This window comes from Rhododendron vialii, chromosome 3a (assembly GCF_030253575.1).
Source record: "Rhododendron vialii isolate Sample 1 chromosome 3a, ASM3025357v1".
Taxonomy (NCBI): Eukaryota; Viridiplantae; Streptophyta; class Magnoliopsida; order Ericales; family Ericaceae; genus Rhododendron; species Rhododendron vialii.
In genome coordinates, this window is record NC_080559.1 from 29,667,677 (window position 1) to 29,691,665 (window position 23,989).

General features: G+C 38.1%; 2 protein-coding genes and 1 pseudogene across 3 annotated transcripts; 1 reads left to right on the forward strand and 2 right to left on the reverse strand.

Annotated features, from left to right (window-relative positions):
- The first annotated feature begins 235 nt into the window (after positions 1–235).
- LOC131319744 (cyclic nucleotide-gated ion channel 1-like) lies at positions 236–6,962 on the forward strand (annotated as a pseudogene).
- Positions 6,963–7,220: 258 nt separating this feature from the next.
- On the reverse strand, positions 7,221–14,605 carry LOC131321325 (plastidial pyruvate kinase 4, chloroplastic). Its single transcript, XM_058352320.1, is given in 10 exon segments — positions 7,221–7,799; positions 8,338–9,005; positions 9,007–9,188; positions 9,191–9,257; positions 9,922–9,980; positions 12,773–12,842; positions 13,568–13,744; positions 13,893–13,914; positions 14,032–14,206; positions 14,491–14,605. Coding segments are annotated over 10 exon segments (1,656 nt in total). The 3' UTR covers positions 7,221–7,678.
- Positions 14,450–22,516, reverse strand: LOC131319746 (spermine synthase). Of its 2 annotated transcripts, XM_058350143.1 has the most exons (12): positions 22,346–22,516; positions 21,348–21,370; positions 20,740–20,966; positions 20,542–20,586; positions 19,253–19,329; positions 19,021–19,143; positions 17,891–17,995; positions 17,724–17,796; positions 17,446–17,517; positions 15,799–15,994; positions 15,368–15,497; positions 14,450–14,797 (listed from the first exon to the last, which is right to left on the reverse strand). In XM_058350143.1, exons 3-12 carry the CDS (start codon positions 20,933–20,935, stop codon positions 14,696–14,698), a joined length of 1,119 nt encoding a protein of 372 aa, XP_058206126.1. In that variant the 5' UTR covers positions 20,936–20,966; positions 21,348–21,370; positions 22,346–22,516; the 3' UTR covers positions 14,450–14,695. The 2 variants fall into 2 exon arrangements, with proteins under 2 accessions (XP_058206126.1, XP_058206125.1); XM_058350142.1 differs by lacking the exon at positions 21,348–21,370.
- Positions 22,517–23,989: the final 1,473 nt, after the last annotated feature.

Consider the following 23,989-nt stretch of genomic DNA (forward strand, 5'->3'; position numbering starts at 1 on the left):
TGTTTTTTTTTTTTGGTCATTGCTCGTAATTTTTTTTTATCTTTTAAACTCTTCTCATTAAAATAAATAATTAATCCAAAAAATTGACATTCCCGTCTATAGGCCGCATTATGAGAAATTAAAATAATGAATTCTTTGGCCCTTATTCTTTATGTTTTTTAATGCTTGTTGTTTGAATCCTTGCTGACAGGAGTACGGCAAACGGACAAGAAGTACGGACCCCTGCACTGACAGTCGAACCCCAAATTTGGAAAGCCCCCCTTGGAGTTGGGACCCAACACCTCTCTCTCTCTCTCTCTCTCTCCCCTTCCTCCCACTGTCTTCTCTCTCCGACCACCCTAGAAGCTCCGCGAACCTTCCCTCCATAACCCCCGAAGCACCATTCCTCTTTCAAAACTCTGTGTCATCTTCTCTCTCTCTCTCTCTCTCTCTCTCTCTCTCTGTCTTCACAATCTTCGAGTCATCTCTAAGGCACTTGGCTTTGGTACGAGTGTTCTCTCTTGGTTTACGCATTTACCATTTGCTACTCAAAATATGGTCATATCATATCTTAGTTTGGTTTGATCTGATCTTAGTAGTACTTCAGTAATGTTTTTTGTTGATTTTACTTCAAAAATTTGTATGGTCGTCACTTTTTTGGATCGGCGAAAGTCATATGGTTACAACAGTTAGATTAGCACATTGGAAGAAGGGTTGAACTCCTGACTTCCACTCTTGATGCTGTTGGGCCGAAGGCCTCTTGGCAAATTTATATAGTCGTTTGTGCATCTTCTTCTTTAGATTTAATTGCCCGGCCTAATTGTGCATTTGAGTGTGTGAAAGCCGAAAGCGACTATTGTATTCGCAATACAGCATGTGTTCTGAAATTTTATGCTCAATTTCTCCCCTTTTCCACAAGTGATGCAACTACGCAAAAGAGTTTGATTGCGTTATCGGGATTGTTTATATTAATTCCCACATATGTAGAAAGTGAAAATGAAACCAGAAATAGAAGTATAAGATTTTACAGTATTTTTTATAACTCTCCAGGTCAGCTTAAGCGCACTTCGACTAATCTGAGGGCTTAATTGCACCACCCACTTGCAGGGGAGTGCAATTAAAGCCGGAGAAAAGCTCCGAATGGACCGATCCAAAAAGAGTTGATAGCACCTACGAGGTTTCGAACATGCGACATTAGGAGGGAGCAAACCCCCAAGTGTCAGGCCTTGACCACTAGATAACCCCTTTGGGTTGGAAAATAGAAAGGATAAGATTGTTTCTGTATAAGTGAATATATGTACTTGAAGTTTCTTTAATCTTGTTTTGTTTCTGTTTTGTGAAAGGAAAGTTTCGAGGAAAGGAAAACAGTTACTTATGTTAGTTTACTTTGTTTCTAACCACTGAGGTATTGCTGTTGGAACTTGGAAGTCTTCTTCTTCATATTATCACTGGCGTGTGTGTATTTGGAGCCTTTGGCTATTGTATGTACCAGTTGGTTTTTTGTCTGAGTTATGCTTTAGACTACTTGATGTAGCTTTATCCATTTGCCATTTGTTACGTATGTAAGTAATGGTCAGCTATCTGCATAACCAGTCATCCGTGTGTTCTTCTTATTAATCGACCCTATATGTAAACATACGTACTTATTCATTCCCATGCTACTTTTCGCAAGGAGATGACCAAGGTTACTAGTGTCGTCGTGTCTGCTTGGTTGCCACGACTAATCTGTTGGTCTATGTAGTTTACTTTGTTCTTAACCACTGGGGTATCATTGCTGTTGAAACTTGGAAGTCTTTTTGTTCATATATCATTGACCTGCGTGTATTGGAGCCTTGGGTACTTGTATATACCAGTCGGTTTTACTGTCCAAGTTATGCTTTAGGACTACTTGATGTAGCTTCATCTACTTGCCATTCGTTCCACATGAAAGTATTGGTCGGCTATCTGCTTAACCATGTGTGTTCTTCTTATTAATCGACCTACTTTTTCATTCCCATACTACTTTTCTTAAGGAGATGACCAAGGTTATTAGTGTCATCGTGTCTACTTAGTTGCCATGAATATGTCATTGTATATCAGGTGTTTATGCTGTGTGGAATGACAAGTTAGATCGCGGTTGTGCAAAAATAGAGATGATCTAATTCGGAACCTTTTGTCATAATTCAGGATTGATATTTGGCTGTCTGTGGATGGTATCAAGTACTAGTTGCAATTTCAGTATGTGAAGACCTCTCTGCTTTAATGCAAATCAGTTTTGGATACCGTATATGTAAGCTGAAGCTATGAATTACACAAAAGAGAAGTTTGTGAGGTTGGTTTTTCACTCTTTTGCTCCATGTATTCTTGTCCCACTGAAAAATAATTACATTGTATGTCCTTTCGTTTAATATCTCTTGTATTGGTTGCTGATATCCTGTACAAATTTTTTTATTATTTTTAAATCCAACTCTTTTTATTCTTCGTTGATTGATAGCATCTTTTAAGTATTTTTGCTGTAACTACTTTAGCATACTAGGTTCTGTGTTTTTCCCTTTGAAGTTGATGTTCTTTATGCTCTCTATAGCTCCATTTGTGTTAGTTTTGGCTTGATTTTGAGATTGCTTTTCTATCTATAGGTTTCCGGACTGGAAATTGGAGAAAAGTGATGAGGAGTGATCTACAAAACACGGAGCACATTTGGGGAGCTTTAAAACAACGATAAACTCAGCTACAAAAAAAGTTCCGAAGAGGCTTGGAATATACTTCTGAGCGAATTAGAAGCTTAACATTATCCAAATCCTCTTCTTTAAGTAGCATTGCCGTTAAAGGCTTGGGTTCAAGGAAGAAAATTCTTGACCCACAAGGGCAATTTCTTCAGAAGTGGAATAAGATATTTGTTTTGTCATGTGTGCTCGCTCTTTCTCTTGATCCTTTGTTCTTTTATATTCTGGTGATTAATGATGAAAAGAAGTGCCTTGCATTGGACAAGAAGTTGGAGGTCACGTCCATTGTGTTGCGCTCCTTTACTGATATCTTTTATATACTCCTACTTCATATCATCTTTCAATTTCGAACTGGCTTTATTGCTCCCTCTTCCCGAGTATTTGGACGGGGTGCTTTGGTTGAAGATGCTTTGGCAACAGCGAAGGGATATTTGTCCTCATACTTCTTCATTGACATTTTTGCAGTTCTTCCCATGCCACAGGTAGGAGACCTCCTGCAGCCAAAATGAGTTTCCATATTGTCCTATTAAGTTCAATTGTATAGAAAAATGTTTGAACCTTTTGCCAGAGCAGTAATGCTTGGTTCCAGATCAACTTGCAACTATTTGATGCAATAACAGGTTGTACCTTGCTCTTGACCTGGCCAAACTGCTTTAAATAAGCGGTGGCCAAGAAAATGGCAATACGTTATGACTTCTGCTTTCTTATCTTCAGAGTGCTACATTCGGGGAAATGGTATCCTATTGCATCTGTATAACTGCACGAAGAACGTTAATTTACCTGACTTGATATTTACGCATCTCGAATGTTGTCGTCATTCCAGGTAGTAATTTTAGTCATTATTCCAGAAATGGGAGGGTCAAGCTCTTTGAATACAAAGAACTTGTTGAAGCTTGCTGTTCTCTTCCAATATATACCGAGGATTCTTCGAGTTTATCCACTATACAAAGAAGTCACAAGAACCTCCGGCATACTCACAGAAACTGCATGGGCTGGAGCGGCATTTAATCTCTTCCTTTGCATGTTTGCCAGTCATGTAAGTTTGGTCACAAGCTTTTTTTACATTTTCCTTGTGAGAAATCGTACGCATTTTGCTTTGTTTCGTGTTTCCTGCATTGAAGGTTTAAGTAAAATTCCGCTGTAGTATTGACTTTGCTGTGTATATCCTTTACATCCCATGGTAACAATCTGTTTCACGAAGACATTAGCAATTGAGTACTACATAAAATTATACCCTTTATCTTCTCATCAGTCTCTCTGATCACTAAGTGATTTGTTGCCTTCCAGATACTGGGAGCTTTTTGGTACTTGTTCTCTATCGAACGAGAAACCACGTGTTGGAAGAAAGCCTGTGGAAATCAGGCTGAATGTTTTGATAATTCGGTGTATTGTCATCACGGCGATGGATATAGAGACATTTTGAATGAATCCTGCCCCATACAGACACCAAATGCTACGCTTTTTGACTTTGGAAATTTCATTGATGCACTTCAGTCTGGCGTCGTGGAATCAACAGATTTTCCACAGAAGTTCTCTTACTGTTTTTGGTGGGGCCTGCAAAATCTGAGGTATGTGTTTTGTTAGTTGATAAACACACAATCTACCATTCGTATTCTTTGAGAATTGCATTGGAGTTGCTATTTATAGACATAGCCTGCGATCCAATTTTTACCTGTTTACTTCTGCAGTTCTCTTGGCCAAAACCTCAAAACAAGTACCTTTGTGTGGGAAATTGGCTTTGCAGTTTTCATTTCCATCTCCGGCCTGGTGTTGTTTTCATTTCTCATCGGGAATATGCAGGTTGGTTTTGAGCATTTTTGTTCTCTATCACTCGTGTCTTTTTCACAAAGGCAACCTAAAAATTGAGTCAATGTAAACTCATCACCTTTTTTTTGAATGGAGATATAAACTCATCACCTATTCTTCAAATGCTGAAGAAAAGTGTTTCTGCTTCGGCATCACTCACTCCAGCAGGACAATGAATTGTAAAATCAACCCAGGAGACTGGCATTTGGCACAGTCTTTGCAAAACCAGTTTGATGTTTCTTTCATGAAAAATCCCATAAGTTTATCCTGGCCGCAATGAATTACTCTTGGGTGCAATGAATTACCCCTGGCCGCAAAGAATTACTCTTGGCCGCAATTGTATTCAATTCACTATTTTCATTTGAATGCTGCCTAGAAGGAAATCTCTATATACAGTGTGCCCATTTTGCACTCATTATCAACATTACCAGCACGATTATTTTCTTTGAAACAGACGTATCTGCAGTCGACGACAATGAGATTGGAGGAGATGAGAGTAAAGCGGCGAGACGCAGAGCAGTGGATGTCCCACCGTTCTCTCCCCGAGAATCTGAGGGAGCGAATCAGGAGGTACGATCAGTACAAATGGCAGGAAACTAGAGATGTTGACGAAGATAATCTGATCTGTAATCTTCCAAAGGACCTCAGGAGGGACATAAAGCGCCATCTTTGTTTGGGTCTGTTCATGAGAGTGAGTTCTTTTCCGTATTCCTTTTTCTTTTCCTTTCCCCCCTCCTTCCTGGAAGTGAAATCGATACTACTGATTACAGGTATACCGTATACATCTTCCTTCCATAGTTCTGTCAGATCTGGGGAGAGTTAAATTTATATTTTAGACTATGTTTGGATCTTGATATTCCCGAATTTAACTTTGGTTTCGGTTTTTCTTTCGGCACTTTGAATCACGTAGATTTTCATGATTACTAGCTCATGAGCTAAATCTCAACCATGATTCTGTTAATATTTATCAGGTGCCAATTCTTGAAAATTACTAGCTCATGAACCAAATCTCTCATCCATAATAATTCTGCAATCTTTACCAGGTGCCAATGTTCGAAGAGATGGACGAGCAACTCCTAGACGCAATCTGCGACCGTCTAAAACCTGCCCTCTACACAGAAAACAGCTTCATAGTCCGGGAGGGTGACCCGGTCGATGAAATGCTCTTCATAATCTGAGGAAAACTCCTCAGCTTCATCACCAAAGGCGGCCGAACCGGCTTCTTCAACTCTGACCACCTCAAACCCGGCGACTTTTGCGGTGAAGAGCTTCACACATGGGCTCTAGACCCTAATTCCAATACCTACCTCCCAATCTCCACCCGAGCCGTCGAAGCCTTAACCAAAGTCGAATCATTCGCCCTAAATTACGACGACTTGAAATTCGTCGCCTCGCAGTTCAGGCGGTTACACAGCAAGCAGCTCCACCATACTTTCAGGTACTTAAGTTTGAGTTCGTGTTAGTTTATTAAAAGCTTATTTATGATTAGTTTGTTACGTAAATAAACCGAGCTTGAATATATTTTTATTGAAGCTCATTAAGGTTTTCAAATCAAAATGGAACCTACTACTTGACTCCTTCGGCTCATCATAACTCTCTCTGTTCTACATTTTTTTTTCTTTTCATTATCCACACCGTTCAAAAAACTATCTATATTTCATAATTCATAATACTATTAACTTAGTTTTACTTAAAGAACGGTTTTGAAATATGCGGATAGTTGAAAGAAAATGGAGAATCTTCGTGGCACGAGGGAGAATTAAAAAATTCAAGCTACTCGAGATCGGCTCGTATTTGGCTTGATTTAAGCTTATTTGAGATCAACTCGTCTCATAAATAAGCTAAACTCAAACGTGTCTTCGAATTTGTCTCATAACAAGCTAAGCTCGAACATTTCTTTGAAGCTCCTTAAGTTTACAAATAAAGTTTGATCAGCCACCTGCTTGACTCGCTTATCACCCCTGCCTTTAGGTTTTACTCGCAGCAGTGGAGGACTTGGGCGGCAGGTTTTGTACAAGCGGCGTGGCGGCGGTATAGGAGGAAGAAGGTGGAGGAGGCGCTTTGGGAGGAGGAGAGTCGTTTGCGATGCGTCTCGGAGGGCGGTGGGAGGTCGTCGCCGAGTTTAGGGGCCACCGTATATGCATCGCAGTTTGCTGCGAATGCGCTGCGTGGTTTGCGGCAGAGTGGGAGTCAGAGAGGAAGGAGGGTAGCGGACAGAGTGCCGCCGTTGGTGCTTCGGAAACCAGCGGAGCCCGATTTTACCGATGAAAGATAGTGGGCAGTTCGGTTCAACTTGTTCAACATTTTGCTGTCTTGGTTTATAGCGGGAAGCAACAAACTTGACTAATTCATTTTTAAAAAAATTATTTTCTATTTTTGATAACCTGATTAATTCATTAATTTGTCAATAGTCTATAGTGTGAATCAGGAATTTGTTTGTATGTATTAATTATTATGTGGTTTTTTTCGAACTTATTTTTCCCAGACAACCAAGATCATCCCATGTATATCAAAACATGAACAAGTACAACAAAACAAAACAAAACACACCAAACACAAAAAACGAAAGAAAAAGCTGCTCAGCTCTGATGTAGGATCCAACACTCCGCTAGTGGAGCTGGGTGGAGAATCACCACTGATCATGTTCACACCGTAGTATCACCATTGGATCTGCATCTTCACGCCTTCACTGTCGCTGTTGGAGAGGTCAGGACTATCATCACTAGGTCGATTCAAGAACCACTGGATCACGTTCCCGCCGCAGTATCACCACGGGTTTTTTTTCCCGAACTTGTATGTATTATATGTTAGTTCGCCAATATTTCACTGAATTCTGAAATGGAAGATTGTGGGCTGTTCATTGATCATTTTTTAACACCAGCATTTTGTGTTATATGTTAGTTCAAAGTATAACCGCACGCCATTCTGAGGTCTAAAAATCTAATACAGAAGGGTTACTGAAAACAGACATTGTATTTGAACACATTATATCATGCAACCTAGCTCAAACCCATTCAAAAGCAGATTGACTGCGATCAAAATGGTAAGAGTAATTTGATGGAATAGTATGGAACCTAAGGTATCAAAATCTTTTGTAAGATGTTCTCTGATGACAGGCGGCAAAAACTCTCGCGGTGCTGTTGTACATGGAAATCATACAGTTGGGAAATAGCCAGAGAAGAGCGAATGAACTAACTGAGACTGGACAACGAAAGAGGCTTCAATTCTGCTTTCACCTTTGTAGAGTTGCCATGCAAAATGGTGTCCAATGTTGATACAGGTTTCCCTTTGTTCAACATAATGCAACTTGCCCTGCCAAAGCCAAGAGGAAAACGTTCTTATTCAGCAATTAAGAAGTAGATTGTTTCCAAACAATCTGAAACAGAAATACCGAACATTTGGAATGCAATGTAGCAAGTGTCTACCTCTCAACAGATGGAGCAAAATAAGAAAAGCTGCTTAGCCATAGACCAATGGGAACTAAAGGGGGTATCACCTGTATTGTGCCAGTTAATCAGGGGCATGGGGTAACCACCAACCCGACGTAAAGAACTAGCCTATGCATTATTGGTCCAAAAGTGGCTGTTCTTAAAAAGTCAAATAATTGGTTGCAAATCGCAATGATAAGAATCAACAGGTTTGCATGCTTGTGCGGAATAAGTCCTCTGGACCAAAACAAAGAAGAACAACACGAAGAAGCTAAAATTTGGAGCTTATGATTATGCACTTTTAAAACTAAAGATCTTATGCATTTTATTTTTGTAACACAGAAAATGGCATGGTGGGTTGTGCTGTGATCCAACCTACTAAGATATCTCATGTTCCAAAATACCCACTCTCATTTGCTTACCTTCTCCCACTGGCCTCATCAGTAATCTCAGCTCTTGTGGGCACACCAGTCTTGACAAGTGACTCCAGCACTTGAGTTGCCCAGATGACCGGTATGTGAGCAGCATTGCAAATAGATAAAATTTCCTCCTGTACATCAGCCAGCCTTTCCCACCCACACTCCACCACGAGATCTCCTCTGGCAATCATAACCCCTACAGGATTTGGGGACTTCATGACCTCCAGTAGCAATAGGGGCAAATTCTTAAACCCATCTTTTGTCTCAATTTTTAGAACAATCCCCATGTTCCGAAGCTGCCTTTTTTCAATCTCTTGGCGAAGCACAATTACATCACGAACATTTTTCACTGAGGATACCCCCACCATGTGAGCATGAGCAGCAACAAAATCAAGATCCTTAAGATCTTTGGAAGTCAGGCTTTCAAATGGTATATGGCTCTCGGGGGTATTAATGGACTTTTCTGAGCCAAGTTTAGTACCTCTTCGATCCGCACGAGTGATTGAAACAATAATCTCCGACATAGTGCCTTGGATAGTACCCAATATCTTCCCATCATCAAAAGCAATAGGGTCCCCGGGTTTTGCAGTATCAAAAAGATATCCAGAAGAACAAGTTATCCAATGAGCACCAGCCTTCGCTCCCATTGATTTCTTTTTACCTTTTTGAGCTTTCTCGTGATATTGTTAACAAGTCTCCAACTCTCAACCTGATAAATCTCTCTGCAGCAGGGATATCCACCACAAGTCCAACATCATGTTTCCCTTTCTTTCCCTTGATATAGATTTATGTTCCCAATTCAACATAAGCAGCGCTGAAACACTCTGCCATGTACCCGACACCACCAAAACAGGATACCCCTCGGCAATCTTTAGCATCCTTTGCTTTCCTCTTGCATCATAGAATTCGAGACCATCACCTATCTAGCCTTCCTAGTAAAAAGAAAGGGTGGCGGGAGTGTGGCCAACGCGTGTCAGGTTTCACTGCAGATTCCCTCTTGTGGAGGAGACGTGGCGGAATCTCCAGGTTCTGGATTTGACTTTAAAGCCCTCAATCCCCTTTTTTTAATCTTGTTTTTTTATTTATCCACAATCCCATTTTTTTAATCGTAAAATGGAAAAGTTGTAGTAATACTTTGTTTTATATTAAGGTAATATCGGAAAGAGATTTTCTTTTTCACAATGCTGTTCCGCAATTTAGGAAATCAAAGCAGCCAATGATTTCTCTACACATCAGCCTAATTCAGGTGACCCGGGGTGCTGTGGTGCACCCCCACCATACACGTGTAGTGCGATCAATCCGACCGTGCATCTCGATAATGGACGGCTTAAATTTTCATCCGAATAATGAACGGTTAGAATTTGTAGAAACTCGGATTAAATTTAAACTATCCGTACCAAAATTGACGGTTGGATCAACCGCACTACACGGTGTAGTACGACGGGTGTATTACAGTCCCTCCATCCCTCTAAACAATGGGGGACAAAAAGACAGAAACCACACTGAATCAAAGTCCTTCCCATTTAACCATGGTCAACACTATTGCTGTTCATGGAATATAGGAGTATGTTCACCCTGAATTATTACCATAATAACCAGAATGCCACTTCCAAGTCCTTCCCATTTAACCATGGACAACACTATTGCTGTTCATGGAATATATGTTCACCCTGAATTATTACCATAATAACAAGAATGCCCCTTCCAGCATATACATGCTCCAGTACTCTAGTAATTTTTCATTCCCGTTTTCTTTCTTTTGGTTATCAAGGCGGATGAATCCATATACTAGTAACTTTTTAAAAAAAAATTATATAAAATTATAAAAGTCCATCCACCCAATATGATTTTAAAATTATAAAAGTTCGTCCACCCAATATGGTTTTTGACGTTTTAACATCCGCGCCATCAAGAGTTTGGGAAAAAAATGATTGTTTTCTATAATAATTTTTTAAGGAGACCTATTTTACTTTTTATTAAAGGGGAAATTATACTTTGCCCCCTTAAACTATCACCCGGCTACACTTTGCCCCCTCCAACTACTCAATCGAACACTTAACCCCCTTTAACTATGATTTCGCTGCCACCCCTTTAACTCTGTTAACGTTTTGAGCTAAATTACGTAAATATCCTTACACAATACTGGTAGATATACATACACGATACTCCTACAGATTTCCCCAATGCACAATACGATTTTCCCAACCCTAAAAGCTAATTTTCCAGTCCATACCAATTTTTTTATTTATAAAATTCAGTTTTTGTTAAAAAATTAAGTGTTCCAAATTTCAATCCGTTTGAACCGGTGGAAAGATTTTCGTTTTCTGATCATTTTATTCTAAATGGTCATAATTAAATTTTGACTCTAGGGCTCTCGTTGATTAACCTTAAGAGATATTTGATTCTACGACTTTCTTAGGGTTAATCAACGAGAGCTTTAGAGTCAAAATTTAATTATGACCATTTAGGATAAAATGATCAAAAAACTAAAATCTTTTCACCGGTTCAAACGGATTGAAATTTGGAACACTTAATTTTTTAACCATATTTTTTAATATATAAACTGTCTAAAAAGGAAAAAAAATTAAGTGTTCCAAATTTCAATCTGTTTGAACCGGTGGAAAGATTTTTGTTTTCTGATCATTTTATCCTAAATGATCATAGTTAAATTTTGACTTTAGACCTCTTATTGATTAGCCCTAAGAGATATTTGATTCTACGACTTTCTTAAGGTTAATCAACGAGAGCCCTAGAATCAAAATTTAATTATGACCATTTAGGATAAAATGATCAGAAAACTAAAATATTTCCACCGGTTCAAACGGATTGAAATTTGGAACACTTAATTTTTTAACCATATTTTTTAATATATAAAATGTCTAAAGAGGTTAAAAAATTAAGTGTTCTAAATTTTAATCCGTTTGAATCGGTGGAAAGATTTTAGTTTTTTGATTATTTTATCCTAAAATTGTCATAATTAAATTTTGACTATAGGGCTCTCGTTGATTAACCCTAAAAAAGTCGTAGAATCAAATATCTCTTAGGGCTAATCAACGAGAGCCCTATAGTCAAAATTTAATTATGACCATTTAGGATAAAATGATCATAAAACTAAATTTTTTTCACCTGTTCAAACGGATTGAAATTTGGAACAGTTAATTTTTTAACCAAAAATTGAATTTTATAAAAAAAAAATTGGTATGGACCGGAATTGTATTCCGCTAAGGGAAGAAGAAAATGAACTGGTCAATGGAGAGGGAGAGAGAGAGAGAGATGAGTTTGTGTAAAGTCTGGAAAATTTCATCTTTGAGATGGTTGTGTATGCTAGAAAGAGAATGAGAGGGTAATTTTGTCCTTGGGTTTCAAAAATAATGACCTGGAAAATTTTTCCATCCAAAACCCTAACAGACAACAAACGGAAGGGTTAGGGTGGCAGCGAAATAATAGTTAAAGGGGGTTAAGTGTTCGATTGAGTAGTTGAAGGGGGCAAAGTGTGGCTGGGTGATAGTTTAAGGGGGCAAAGTATAATTTCCCCTTTATTAAATGGATATGTAATAATGGAGGCTTAGTTCGGCTAAATAATTCAAAGTTGCTTCCTTTATTTATTCAATTTTATTCGTATTTATTGGTTGAGAATTGATATTCACACCCTTTTTTGTTATCTCACACACCCCCTTTTTTTTAAGGGTTGAAAGTGTATGTATTTTTTTTGTTAAAAGATTAAAAAAGAAAGTGTGAATAACAAAAAAAAGTGAGTGTGAGTATCAATTCACTTGTTGATTTTGCCTCATTTTTGTAGATTATTGGTTTGTTAGCCCTTTTTGGCTTATTTTTTTTAGAGGGCTTTTCCCGACAAGGAGAATTACACCCGTCCACATGAGGTACACATGGAAGTTGGTGTACCGTATGCAATTTTCTATTTTGAGTCACAAAAATTAGTACATCACGCCAAATCTCATAATTGAACATGAAAGAATTTGTAAAGGGGATGTATACTAAATATCTTTTCCCAATTCCCAATAAATGAACTAGTAAAACAGAAACTAAATAAATCCTAAGAGGTTTGGCCAATTGGTTGTGATAAAAAAAGTACTCCTTTATGAGATCACACATTCCATTTCTATTTTTCACGGAAGCCGAACATTTCAAATTTTGGAGCCACTAGGAGTTATGTCTAGTCGTTACCTTCAGGGTCCAGAAATTTGTCGAGGCAAGCTGGCCCGGACATTCATTTATTTATAAATAAAAAAATAGAAACAAAATACTACGAACTCACTGGACGTGATTCATACTCACCAAACGAGTCCGAAGAGAAGATAAACAGTGCTGAATTTCCCACAAAAAAAAAAAAAAAAAGAAGGAAAAAAAGAGAGTTTTTGTCGCTAGTCACTTCGCACGTACGGCAATTGCAATTGCAGAGTGGTAAAAGAAAATTAACCATGGTTAAAAGCTGAGAGGGCAGGCTGTTTGAAGGACACGTTGTCCCACAAGTAGCTAGGTAGGCCGACCTGTTGAAAGAACTATTGGGTGCTTTTAACCATGGTTAACAAAAATTCTTGTAAGAGAGTAAGAGAGTTGTGTTAACAAAAAAAAAAAGAGTGACAAAATCAACAGCTAATTATTATATCAAAACTTAAGAGTATTTTAGAGAGAGAGTCGGTTGGCCGGCCACCCTCTTCTTTGGTCCCCTTCTCCAGCGGCAGCTTCTACCTCTCTTCTCCCTCACCCTTCTCCTCTCCTCTTCTCCACAATAGTTGTGTGGTGGTCCAGACTCTCATCCTCAGAAGATATTTCTCCCACCACCCTATCATTTTTGAACCTTGGTGACCTGGATCTACTTTTCATATCTAAGGTCTTTGGCCCTTAAATCCGATCACAGCCTTGGTGACGAATCCGTAGGTTATTCTGCAGTAGCAGCAGTGGTGCCTATTGCCTAGCAGTAGCGACTGCGGTGAGAATCGTGGGACTAAGGGACGTTGAGCTCCAATTGTCGATATGAATCCTCCGTCTTCCTCCAACCACATCCACGAGCAGAACAGTGCTTTCCATCAAATTGCCAATATGAATCCTCCGTCTTCCTCCAGCCACATCCACAAGCAGAACAGTGCTCTACATCAACGAGCCGTTAATTTTGGAACGATTTTTATGTTTTGTTGTTTTTCTTATTCCGTAGCAGTTGAAAAGATAGTCGTTTAACGTCGAAATGGAATGGGAATATTCCATTTTGCTCTACAAGAGCCGCAACAACAATATACATGCAGTCCCTGAAAATTCCACCGCAACTTTTAAATGACATCCCCAACCTTGGACAAGTTGTTTGAGCTCGACCAACTTTTATACGTACACAAGTTAATCCAGACCACAGTATTGCCCAACTCTCCAGCAATTTCCCTCTGGAATAACAGTTTCCCTGTTCAAAAACAAAAATCTAGACAAAAATTGATTCAATATTCATGCAACTACCCAATATTTATGGCAATTGGCCCAATAATCGTATAATTGCACTTTAAGACTGAAGTTATGGATTCAACTCCACGAAAAAAAATGTTGATGCCCACCTTGATGGGTTGCCGTTGGAGACTGCAAGAGTAATTTTTCTAATATGATAACGAAACAAATCTAGGCAAAATAGCAAATGTGAGAAAAAATCATCCTCCACTATTACTGTATTACATCCTACATTGTCTCTAAGTCTACGAATGACTAAGTAATAACCCAACCGTTGCTCCAGTTTGAGAAGATGAAGGCAAATTTCTGAAGAACATTTTTTCATCTCCAAAGGCTTTTTCTCCGGTAACCACAATACTAGACATCAATCCGATGACTGCTACGTAATGCAGCTTCTCCATTTTAAGTGATGAGATACAGAGATCTCAAAACACAACTTTGATTGATATATGTACAGTAAACATGACAGCTTTTCAAAATCTCATTCAACATCTGGGTTCTCACACCATCCGAAAAGCGAGATGAACTTTAATTCGATCATGTATTAATAATTATCAACACCAGATGCAAAATACTACTAACACAATGACACCGAGATGCACCTGCTCTGTTAATTTGATCGAACGAGAATAACCATAACCACAATTGGCGACTGACAAAAATAAAATAAAATCAATAATAACGCTTGCTTAATTTTGACGAAATCACCAATAACACCCTCAATCCGCTGTATGTAAATGCCACACAGAAAGATAACAGCCGGTTGATATGATTTTACTTTCTCGTCTTCCACCACAACCCAAAAGCAAAAGCAAAAGCTCATGGATTCATATAAGCTATAGCTTGAAATCCACTCGAAATATATAGGAGTGTCTCTGTTTATCAGAGATATATAGGGGATCCTTAATTTTGACTACGAAACACAAATTCGTTTAGCTGGGGATGAAGAATTATTACGAAGAGAAGTGACCTCCCTCTTGACAAAAGATGGCAAGGCAAAGGCAGCCGTGTGGATCTGTCAGTAAACAACAAAAAGTTATTTGAGAGAGTATATTAATTCAACTGTGATCTACTTCATAGACAAATACCAACAACTAGCCTACTAAGATAACAGCTGCAGCTGGCAAGAATTAAACAAATCCTATATTGGGACACTACTCCCTTGCAATACAAAGAAGCACCGCGTCAAACCTTTCTCACATATATGGTTTGTAAGACCCCATGAGTTGCGTGCACGGGCCTACAGTTAAGTCATTTGTGGGCATGAAATGCATCAAGACAACAAATGAAAATTAACTGTGCAATTTATATTTGTGCATACATGAATGCCAGAAATTATGTATCATCGTTTTTAAGCAACTCCAAAAGAAATGTTAAGGTTGGGATAATTTTTGAAACTGAGGCAATATAAAATTCAGATGCTGCAGGGTTTCATGATCCAGTGTGTTTAAGAAGCTGTAAAAAACTTAAAAACACTAATGCTTTCTAAGAATTTCAGCTGAGCAAGCTATCAGGAAAACCAGCAACAGGATTTGATACATTGAACAAAGTCCTTAAAGTGAAAACTGAGAGGAAATGTAATTACCTCAGAGTTGTAAAACCTTAGTTCTCTTTGATGCTTGAGTGCTCCCTCTATTTCTTCAATAGGATTGATAGGATGAATAAAATCTACAGGGGGCCCCTCCGTTGAGCATACCAAAAATCCAATCAAGCCACTGTACATACAACACAACCACCATTTTTCGAATAGAAAGTATCACTTCAGAAACTTGTAAAACTAAAATCTTTTATAGGTAACAGTCCAGGATGCTAAACTGTGGCAAAACCAAGACAACACTGTGCCAATGAGTCTCCGCGTATGCCTTAATGCTGTGGTTTTACAGAAGGAAAGAACTGAATCCCACACTTTTGTAAAAGCAGGCTAGAGGTTCCATGGGGTCAGACTATAAGGCTGATGAAAAGCCCCCCATGCAAACAGTTTCATTATAGGAAGTGCGGGGGGATGGATGAGTATACCTTGGATATGTAGGAACACTTGTCCATGCATAGTGAACAGAACCCTTAAATGTTTCACAGCAAATAGAGATCATATCCTGAATAAGATGAGTGTGAAGCCACATACTTTCCGCCATGTTACACAGAACACCACCAGGCCTCAGTGCTCTTGCAATAGTCTCAAAAAATGGCTTTTCCACAAGTTCTTGCGCAGGACCTAAATCAAGAAAAGAAAGCCAACGCAAACATCTTACTGGTTACATACATATTTTACGTTGGGGAAAATAATGGCCCAGGACGTGTTTTGATAATTAATACTCCCCAAGGACAACCTAAGAACATTTGTTAATGATGAAAATGTCCTTGGCAGGTATTAATTATCAAAACACGTCCTTGGCTATCATTTTCCCTTTAGGTTGTTTACCCTAAACATTAACCAAACATGCAAACACAAGTCTAAATCCAAATACAAGAAAAAAAACGAAAAAAACTTACATAATCCCTGTACAATGCATCTATGGTGCCTATATCTCAAGAAACAAAGAATCAAGAAGAAACCAAGACAACTGTCTGTATGTTTCCTCCAAACATACTGATTGTAAGCATCAATCAGGCTTAGGGGGTGTTTGGCAACCCATTTTTTGCCTTTTGATTTTCCACTTTTCACATTATGGGTGTTTGGATGGTCCATTTGAGAACACATTTTTGGAGAATGAGTTATCAGTTTTTTAGTTTGGAGGGCAGAAGTGAGAAAGAGGCTGAGAGGTACTTTTTGCATTCTTGGATTTTCTCATTCTCCCACAGAGTGTATAAAATGACCATATTACCCTCCATTGTTATGGGAAAATCCTAATGTATTGTTTTAATCCTTTTCCACATACCCAGTTGTAATCCTCATATAAGTTTAAACATGCCCCCGTGTTAACGCATACTTTAATCATATCATTCACAGCCTATTGCAGCAATAAATAAATAAATAAATAAATAAAAAGAAAAGAATACCATGGGTAGTATTTTTAATCATTCTTCCTAATTAGCATAAAAAAAAATGGAGACTTCCAAATATGGGATATTAAGTATTTGTTAAGTGGAAGAACCGAACATTATTTAAAAATATAATATTAAAAATATGAACATTATTTATACACATTACAGTACAATAATAAAGAACCAAGGGCAACATAGTAAAAAACCAACTCATAATTCATTTTCATTACATATATCCCAAACACTACTCCAGTTGCAAAATGCATTATGCACATATTATCTAAACACTCTACCAGATTCAAAAATACATTCTGACCATAATCCAAAAAGTAGAATTTATTTATTTTTTAATCCAAAAAGTAGGCTCCCAAACACCCCCTTAGATTACTAAAGTAAGACAAGGAACAGTATCAGTCTAAGTCCACCTAGCGGACATTCTAAGGCACCAATATCCAAATGACTTGCAGTAGAATTGCCTATATTAAGCGAATAACTTGGAAGATTCAAAGCCCTTGACTAGCCTCCAGAGAGATACACACAACCAAGTTAACCAACATCATGAGTTAACAATCAACAAAGATGTACAACACAGGGACAAAGCCCAAAAGGAAACATAAATAAAATGGGAAAAAGGAAAAAAGAAAACATAAAACAGAAAGAAATAGTGGACCACAAACATACCCACGGGATCTGAGGAATCAACAATAACCGCATCATACTTTCCTTCAGGTGCACAATGTAGAAATTCAATCGCTGTTATAATCAAGAAAACAAAGATCAGCATGAAAGGGTAGCACCACAGCTACATTTTTTAATCTAGCTATTGAACTATGTCGTCGTTTGCTTATGATTGTCAATAACCTAGATTAACGGATGCGTCCAACATGGAGCAAACAGACTACTACAGATGCACACATGTTACTTGATTCCGAAAACACAGGAATATCTTGCCCACATACCATCACCAATATGCAGTTGCACACGAGGGTCCTTAAAGCCCATAGATAACTCCGGAAAAAACTTCTTACTAACCTGTAGCGTAAGAAAGTATAGAAGTACCGGTTATACAACAAAGAACAAAATGAAACAGCTAACCAAATGATGGGTGAATCATTTCACCACTCACATCTATAACCATCTTATCAATCTCACAAATATCAATGAGCTCCACAGAGGTGTGGCGCGAAATTTCCCTAAGAACTCCTCCATCACCACCACCTACAACCAGAACCTGCATCGATTAATTTATAAATTAGGGACAAACAAACAGTGAGGGTAAAAAAAGAGATACAATCACGTGCAAAGTTATGAAATGCAAAAGATAGGCAGCTCCACCAACAATGTCCATCAAACTTGTTCACAACAAAAATTAGAATTGCTCTCTAGATGTTGTTACTGTCATGCATAGAGGCTGAAAGCACCTACAAACTCTCTTATTTTGTTTATTCAACTATGCCATGAAAAGAAGATCAGCATACATCCATTCTAGATGAATAATGCCTACATTGAACTTGAAGTTAATTTAGAACACTTGGTTTGAATAGCCATTGATGGGGAAAGGCTTTCCTGCTTCGTCAGAGCCCGAAGTTCAGGTGAAGGGGTTTTAAGAAAGTGATGACAAAAATTTCCTGCTTTGTCAAAGCCTCAAGCCCCTTACTTATGTGACAACTGCATAGTACCCACTAGTTGACAAATTGAGCTGGCAGCAAAAAAGAAAAAGTTGAACAGAAAGTAAATGGTGAGAAGATTCTTGCACCAAAAAAGGCCACTTTCAGATTTTGGTCTAGAGACACCCAGCAATACATCTCCCAGGAGAGTTAGAAACTTAGAATTTTTCCCGTACTAGACAATATACCTCAGTTGGGGACGGGGTTTAGGGGTCAATAGGGGGAAGGGGAACCACAATGCTGGAGTGCATAATCCATGACACTCCAACCCAGAACCACTCAATTAAGTCCAACCTAGACGCCGTCATGCTGTTGGCTCAAACCTAATAATCTTTATGCAATAAAAATGAACCTCAAATACTTACTACATTGCGGGTCAGCAAGAAAAGAAACAGAAAACATGTTTGGAGTTAAAATTGCTGCTTAGTGCTTACACTCTATCAATTTGTATAGTTGAATAACATAACCATAGCTACCAGTAAGTTAATGTTTACTTCAACTAAGAAAGCAAAACAATAAAACTCATGATAATAAGACAACAGACTCATGATAACAGACAAAAGTACAAAACCCATGATGTTGTCATAACTGTTTTGGGAGATTGAATAGAACAAAGGGGAAGATGAGCTATCATCTCTTGATAAGCACATTCATCTTTTTCGGTCAACTGAACTATGCCATCAAGCACAAGCACTTTCCCATAGGTTGAGGACTGCAGACAAAAGAACCCGCATCATGAATTCAACAATGTCATACAAGCAGCAGAAAAACAGAACCAACTCAAAGGATAGTCAACTAATCATGCATCTAAAATGCTGAACCTCAAAAACCAGGATCTCTTGGTACTCTGACTTTTCCTTGTACAGGATTCTTTCCACTTCCAGTGAATGTGCTTCTCCTACAAGTGAAAAAACAGGATGACTAAGACATAACCAGAGAATCATAAAGTGTTTCGGAATCGCAAAGTAGTTTCAAATTTCTACCATTTGAAAGAAAACCCTGCTCGAACCCTTAATGCCTCTAAACAGAAGTGGATAGTAACACCAGGATATGTAATCTCAGTATATTTTATTCCCAGGGTATCTAAGTATACATTACTCTAATCCTGTGTTCAGAATAAGATAGGACTGGATTTAACTAATGTTGCGTATCCAAATGTCGATCCAATCCAATGTCTGGCAGCATATTTTATACACGAGGATAAAACTAAGTTGCCTTAACCTCTTATCATCATGGCTATATGAATAGAAGTGACAGAGTAATGAGAAGTAAAATGGAAATCAAAAGCTCAAATTGATAGTTTTTCTCCCTTCCATGAGACATGATCAGCAATAATTCCTACCCAACTGTCATTACAGAAAAGGGAAACTGAAAGCATTTTCTCTATCCCACAGGACGACATAAGTAATATCAGTTCACAAGCTCACGTGCACACGTATGCCACACAAACACAAACAAAAAAGAAAGACCTCAATGGCTCTATGGAATAATGCAACTGAAAAGCTGTTTTGGGGGTAGAAATCAAATTCAAGTGCGCAAGTTATTTCTTTATGTTGGTCCCATCAGACTGCACAAGTAACACCCATTCCCAACCCAATGGTACTTTTATTTGAACGGCCCCACCCTTGCGCATTCCCCAACATTCAGTCCAATTTAAATTGACCCGTGAGCATGGCAAACTCAGAAGCTGGATTGGACGGAAATAGTCAGACAGCATCAAATTTAATCCAATAGCAATCCACATTCTAAAAACAATGGAACCCCATAAGGAAGCATTCATTAGTTCATTATAAGCTTATTCATTCTTCTCTTTTCCTTGAACGTAAGGTCATTCCCTCTTCCCTCTCAGCTCTTGGTACAACTTTCAACCGTTAACAGTCCCCAACACCTACAAACTTCTATATTGAAAGTTACATCTTAAACCTCCTTTCAACAAGGAAAATAATACTCCATTTATATTTTCCTAGAAAGTGGTAAGGATCTAGAACTTAGATGTGCAAAATTAGTGAGAGGAAAAAAAAGACAAGAAGAATGTCGTTTACTCACTATAATGTTTGGATGTTAAAAGATACCACAAGGCTAGCTGAAAAATGCAAAAAATAAGATATACCTGGCCACATAGGGTTGTTGAAATACACTCGCTTGCCAGCTTTTCCTGTAAATAAGGACACAAAAAAAGAGAAGTCAAGGAACACCAACACTTATAGTAGAAGTAAAACAAAAAACCACACTATAGCAGAAGGAAAACAAAGATTTTTACAGGACATGCACTGGCATAAACATATGATAAGAAGTTAAAAATAATGACCAGTGCAGGACAGAGGTTCAGAGAACCATCCCGAGACAACTGTTGAATGGCATTTGGCCTCAACCTCAGGGTCTGAGGCCCTGGCTTTCAAGCAACATGAAGGTATAATAGCCTTATCCAAAGCATTGGCAGCATCATTCGCCTTCCCATCCATAATCTTCTGGCATTCCAAACCTTTTCCTGCGCCGGCCTCCATATATTACCTTTTTCTTCTGCGGATCCAGTCTCTAACAACCAAAATTAATTGCAATCAGAGAAAATCCCAATGACTTACAGCGCGACAAGGCTTCAAAAACGGTTTATGCATGCAAACAGACACATGTAGAAGAAAGCAAAGAGCTACGATAAGACCAGCCCAAAAAAAGGATGGTTAAGATTTCAGCTCGTCCTCACAACGTTATTGTCATGAAAAGTTTCCCCCCTTAAAATAAGCACTAAACTCAATCCCGTTTTCGTAATGCTTTTTGTCATAATCAGGTGAATGAACTTGAACGATGAAAAAAAACTCATCAAAATTGCAACGACTAACAACACAAGAAAAATAAGCCAACCAGGCGACAAGAATTAAAAACACAAACCCAAAGGAGTGGGAGGCTTGAAAAGAATACCAGAAGAATTTGCACAAGTTCAACTGTTCAACAAAGAGGAAAAAAAAATGAACATAGGACATTTAACCCAAGCACACATATCAAAAGTGGAAACAAAATAAAGAAGAATCAAGAAAGGAAGTTTAGAAACGTATAATAGGGAAGACAAATAAAGCAGAGTTAAAACATTCAAAAGCAAAGAAGGAAGCAATAGCATTTAATACAAGATCTTCTAGATATAGAAAGCAAAATTCAACGAAATCACGAATCAAATCACTCGCATATTCGCCTACGCAAGGACAAGAATGGCAATTCAAGCATCAATTCAACACATGCAGCAACATATAGGTTAATGAATTTTAAAAAGATTCCGTTATAAAAATCCAAACTAGATCTTCCTAACGGCTTAATATTTAAAAATAAAAAATGGGTTGGCCTAGTGGTTGTTTGCTCCCTCCTAAAGTCGAAACCTGTTAAGTGCTATCAAATCCATCGGATTTGTCTCCAAGATTAATCAAGGCGTGTGAAGCGTGTGAAAACTGCCGACGAGCGTGAGTTGTCAAAAAAGATATTAAAAATAATTTCCTTTACAACATTGGACATGAAAAGTACTCACTCTCCATTTCGTCACTTGTTTAAAAACAGATGAAAACGTATTAATTACACTACGAATTTAACTTAAAACGGTGAATTATGGTAACAGTTGAAGTGGAATCGTGAACAGCAAAAATCGTTTACCGAAAAACCAAACGGCAGCGTAAAACGACATCGTTTCCTTTTCCAGAGCTTCCTCGGTAACTAACCAAAGTGCTAGGGTTCAACCAAAAAAAAACACACCAAAAAAACACATAAAGCCAAAAAAGAAAAAGGGGGAAAAAAAAAAAAAAAGGAAATCCATCTGCTTCGACGAATTAGCAAAATAAAAGAAAGAAAGCAAAGACATCGAATTAAAAAGGCGCGGAGGAAATTAAAAGCAGAGAGTAGAATACAAGAGGGAATGGGAAAACGAACAGAGATACCTTGCGTGATGATAATAGCGGGCTCACTGATATACTAATATGTATCTATGTGAGTACGAAGAGAAAGCAATGGAGAAGGGAGAGAGGTCCGTTTTAGAGAGAGATTGTTGTGTTTCGAACTTGGGTCTCCCTCTCTCTCTCTCTCTCTCTGGTTTAGGGGAGTCTGGTTTGAGCTTGTTTGGTTTGGACGGAAATGGCGTATTTATATCTCTGCGGGGAAAGTGGAAAATGACGGAGATGTCCCTGGCTAGTTTAGGTAGGTCTGCGAGTGGAGAAGTTTTTCAGAACCGGTTGGGCACAGGTCACGTGGTGCCGAGTATGTATCTCGATAGTCCAAACATATTTTAAAAGGCTTAGATTTATTTGGGCTTGAAAAGGTGTTTCGGTAATTTTACACTTAAAAATTACCCGTGCCCACCCAACTCTGAAAAATTTCTCCTGGGAGTGGGATGTGGAGGTTGGAATTGGACGGAAAGCGAATTTGGGAATTTTGGCAAAAGAATTGGTGACGAGGCGGTCACGGTAGTTTAATTTGTGAGTACAACTTCTCTTTTCTGCGGATTAAAAATAAAAAAACCCTTCTCTTTTTTTATTAGAAAAAGTAACTTCGTTTTCAAGAAAATTATTTGGGAGGGATGAGTTTTGACTTTTGAGGGAGGTTTGGATTTTGAAAAAGATTTTTGAAGCTAACGAGTGAAGAAAGAGAGATAAAAAAAATTTATAAACAATTATGCATAAGATTTTTGAGATCCAAAATGAACAAGTTCAGTTCGTCAGGGGAGAAACAATTTCACAATCATTTTAAATAGTGACAGAGCCAGAGAAATTTGTTAAGAGGGTGGAACTGTTCAAATGGAGATCACCAATATATTTTACATGTTGGTAACAACACGAAGGAAAGTTAAGAGTAAATTTGTCTTTGACTATAATGCCAACCCAACTATCAATTAACCAGTTTTGGAGAAGAAACAATCTCAACAAATTCAAACGAACGAATACCAAGTGAGAAGACGTGGACTCTTAATTTTCTGGTGAGATGAAGAATATAAAGTTGTGAATTGATTCTCAATTTATACAAAAGTTTCTGAAAAGATAGATGCTGGATAAGTACAAAACCGTTTCTTGTCATTCTTTTCATTCGGTAAAATATTGTACTAACAAATTTACAATCCACAAAGAGGAGTGTTACACTACATGACTCCGGCGCATGAAAATATCTATGAAATGAAAGGTTCAGATTTACATCACTATAAATATGAACTGTTCAATTCATTTCATTGACATTTTCATGTACCAAGAATCATGTATTCTAACATTTTTTATCCAGAAACAATTGAGAGCATTCATGACATTATTAAAGGAACCCAAAGGGCTTGTGCACAGGCGCACAATATTTCTGTCATGCACAATCTTAGTCATTCGTCTGTGTTTTAAATGGTCCGAATTTAAATAAATATTTTTTGAAAATAAATTTAACTCTTTTTAAATTTTTTTATTTAAATTCGGACCATCTAAAATACAAACAGTCACTGGAATTGCGCACGGTAGGTACTGTGCGCCGTACTGGACAACAAGGCCCCCCCGCTTTCATTATTAAAGTCGCTTTCTTCTTCTTAATTTATAGCTGTGGTCTAAATTGGACGA

Excerpts from the sequence above, each read along its gene's own strand:
- LOC131319746 (XM_058350142.1), bottom strand. The coding sequence starts at position 20,935 with ATGGAGGCCGGCGCAGGAAAAGGTTTGGAATGCCAGAAGATTATGGAT. Across the intron at positions 19,330-20,541 it reads CAACAACCCTATGTGGCCAG|GAGAAGCACATTCACTGGAA; the intron begins GTATATCTTATT and ends TTTCACTTGTAG. Across the intron at positions 17,518-17,723 it reads GCAACTGCATATTGGTGATG|CGATTGAATTTCTACATTGT; the intron begins GTATGTGGGCAA and ends TGATTATAACAG.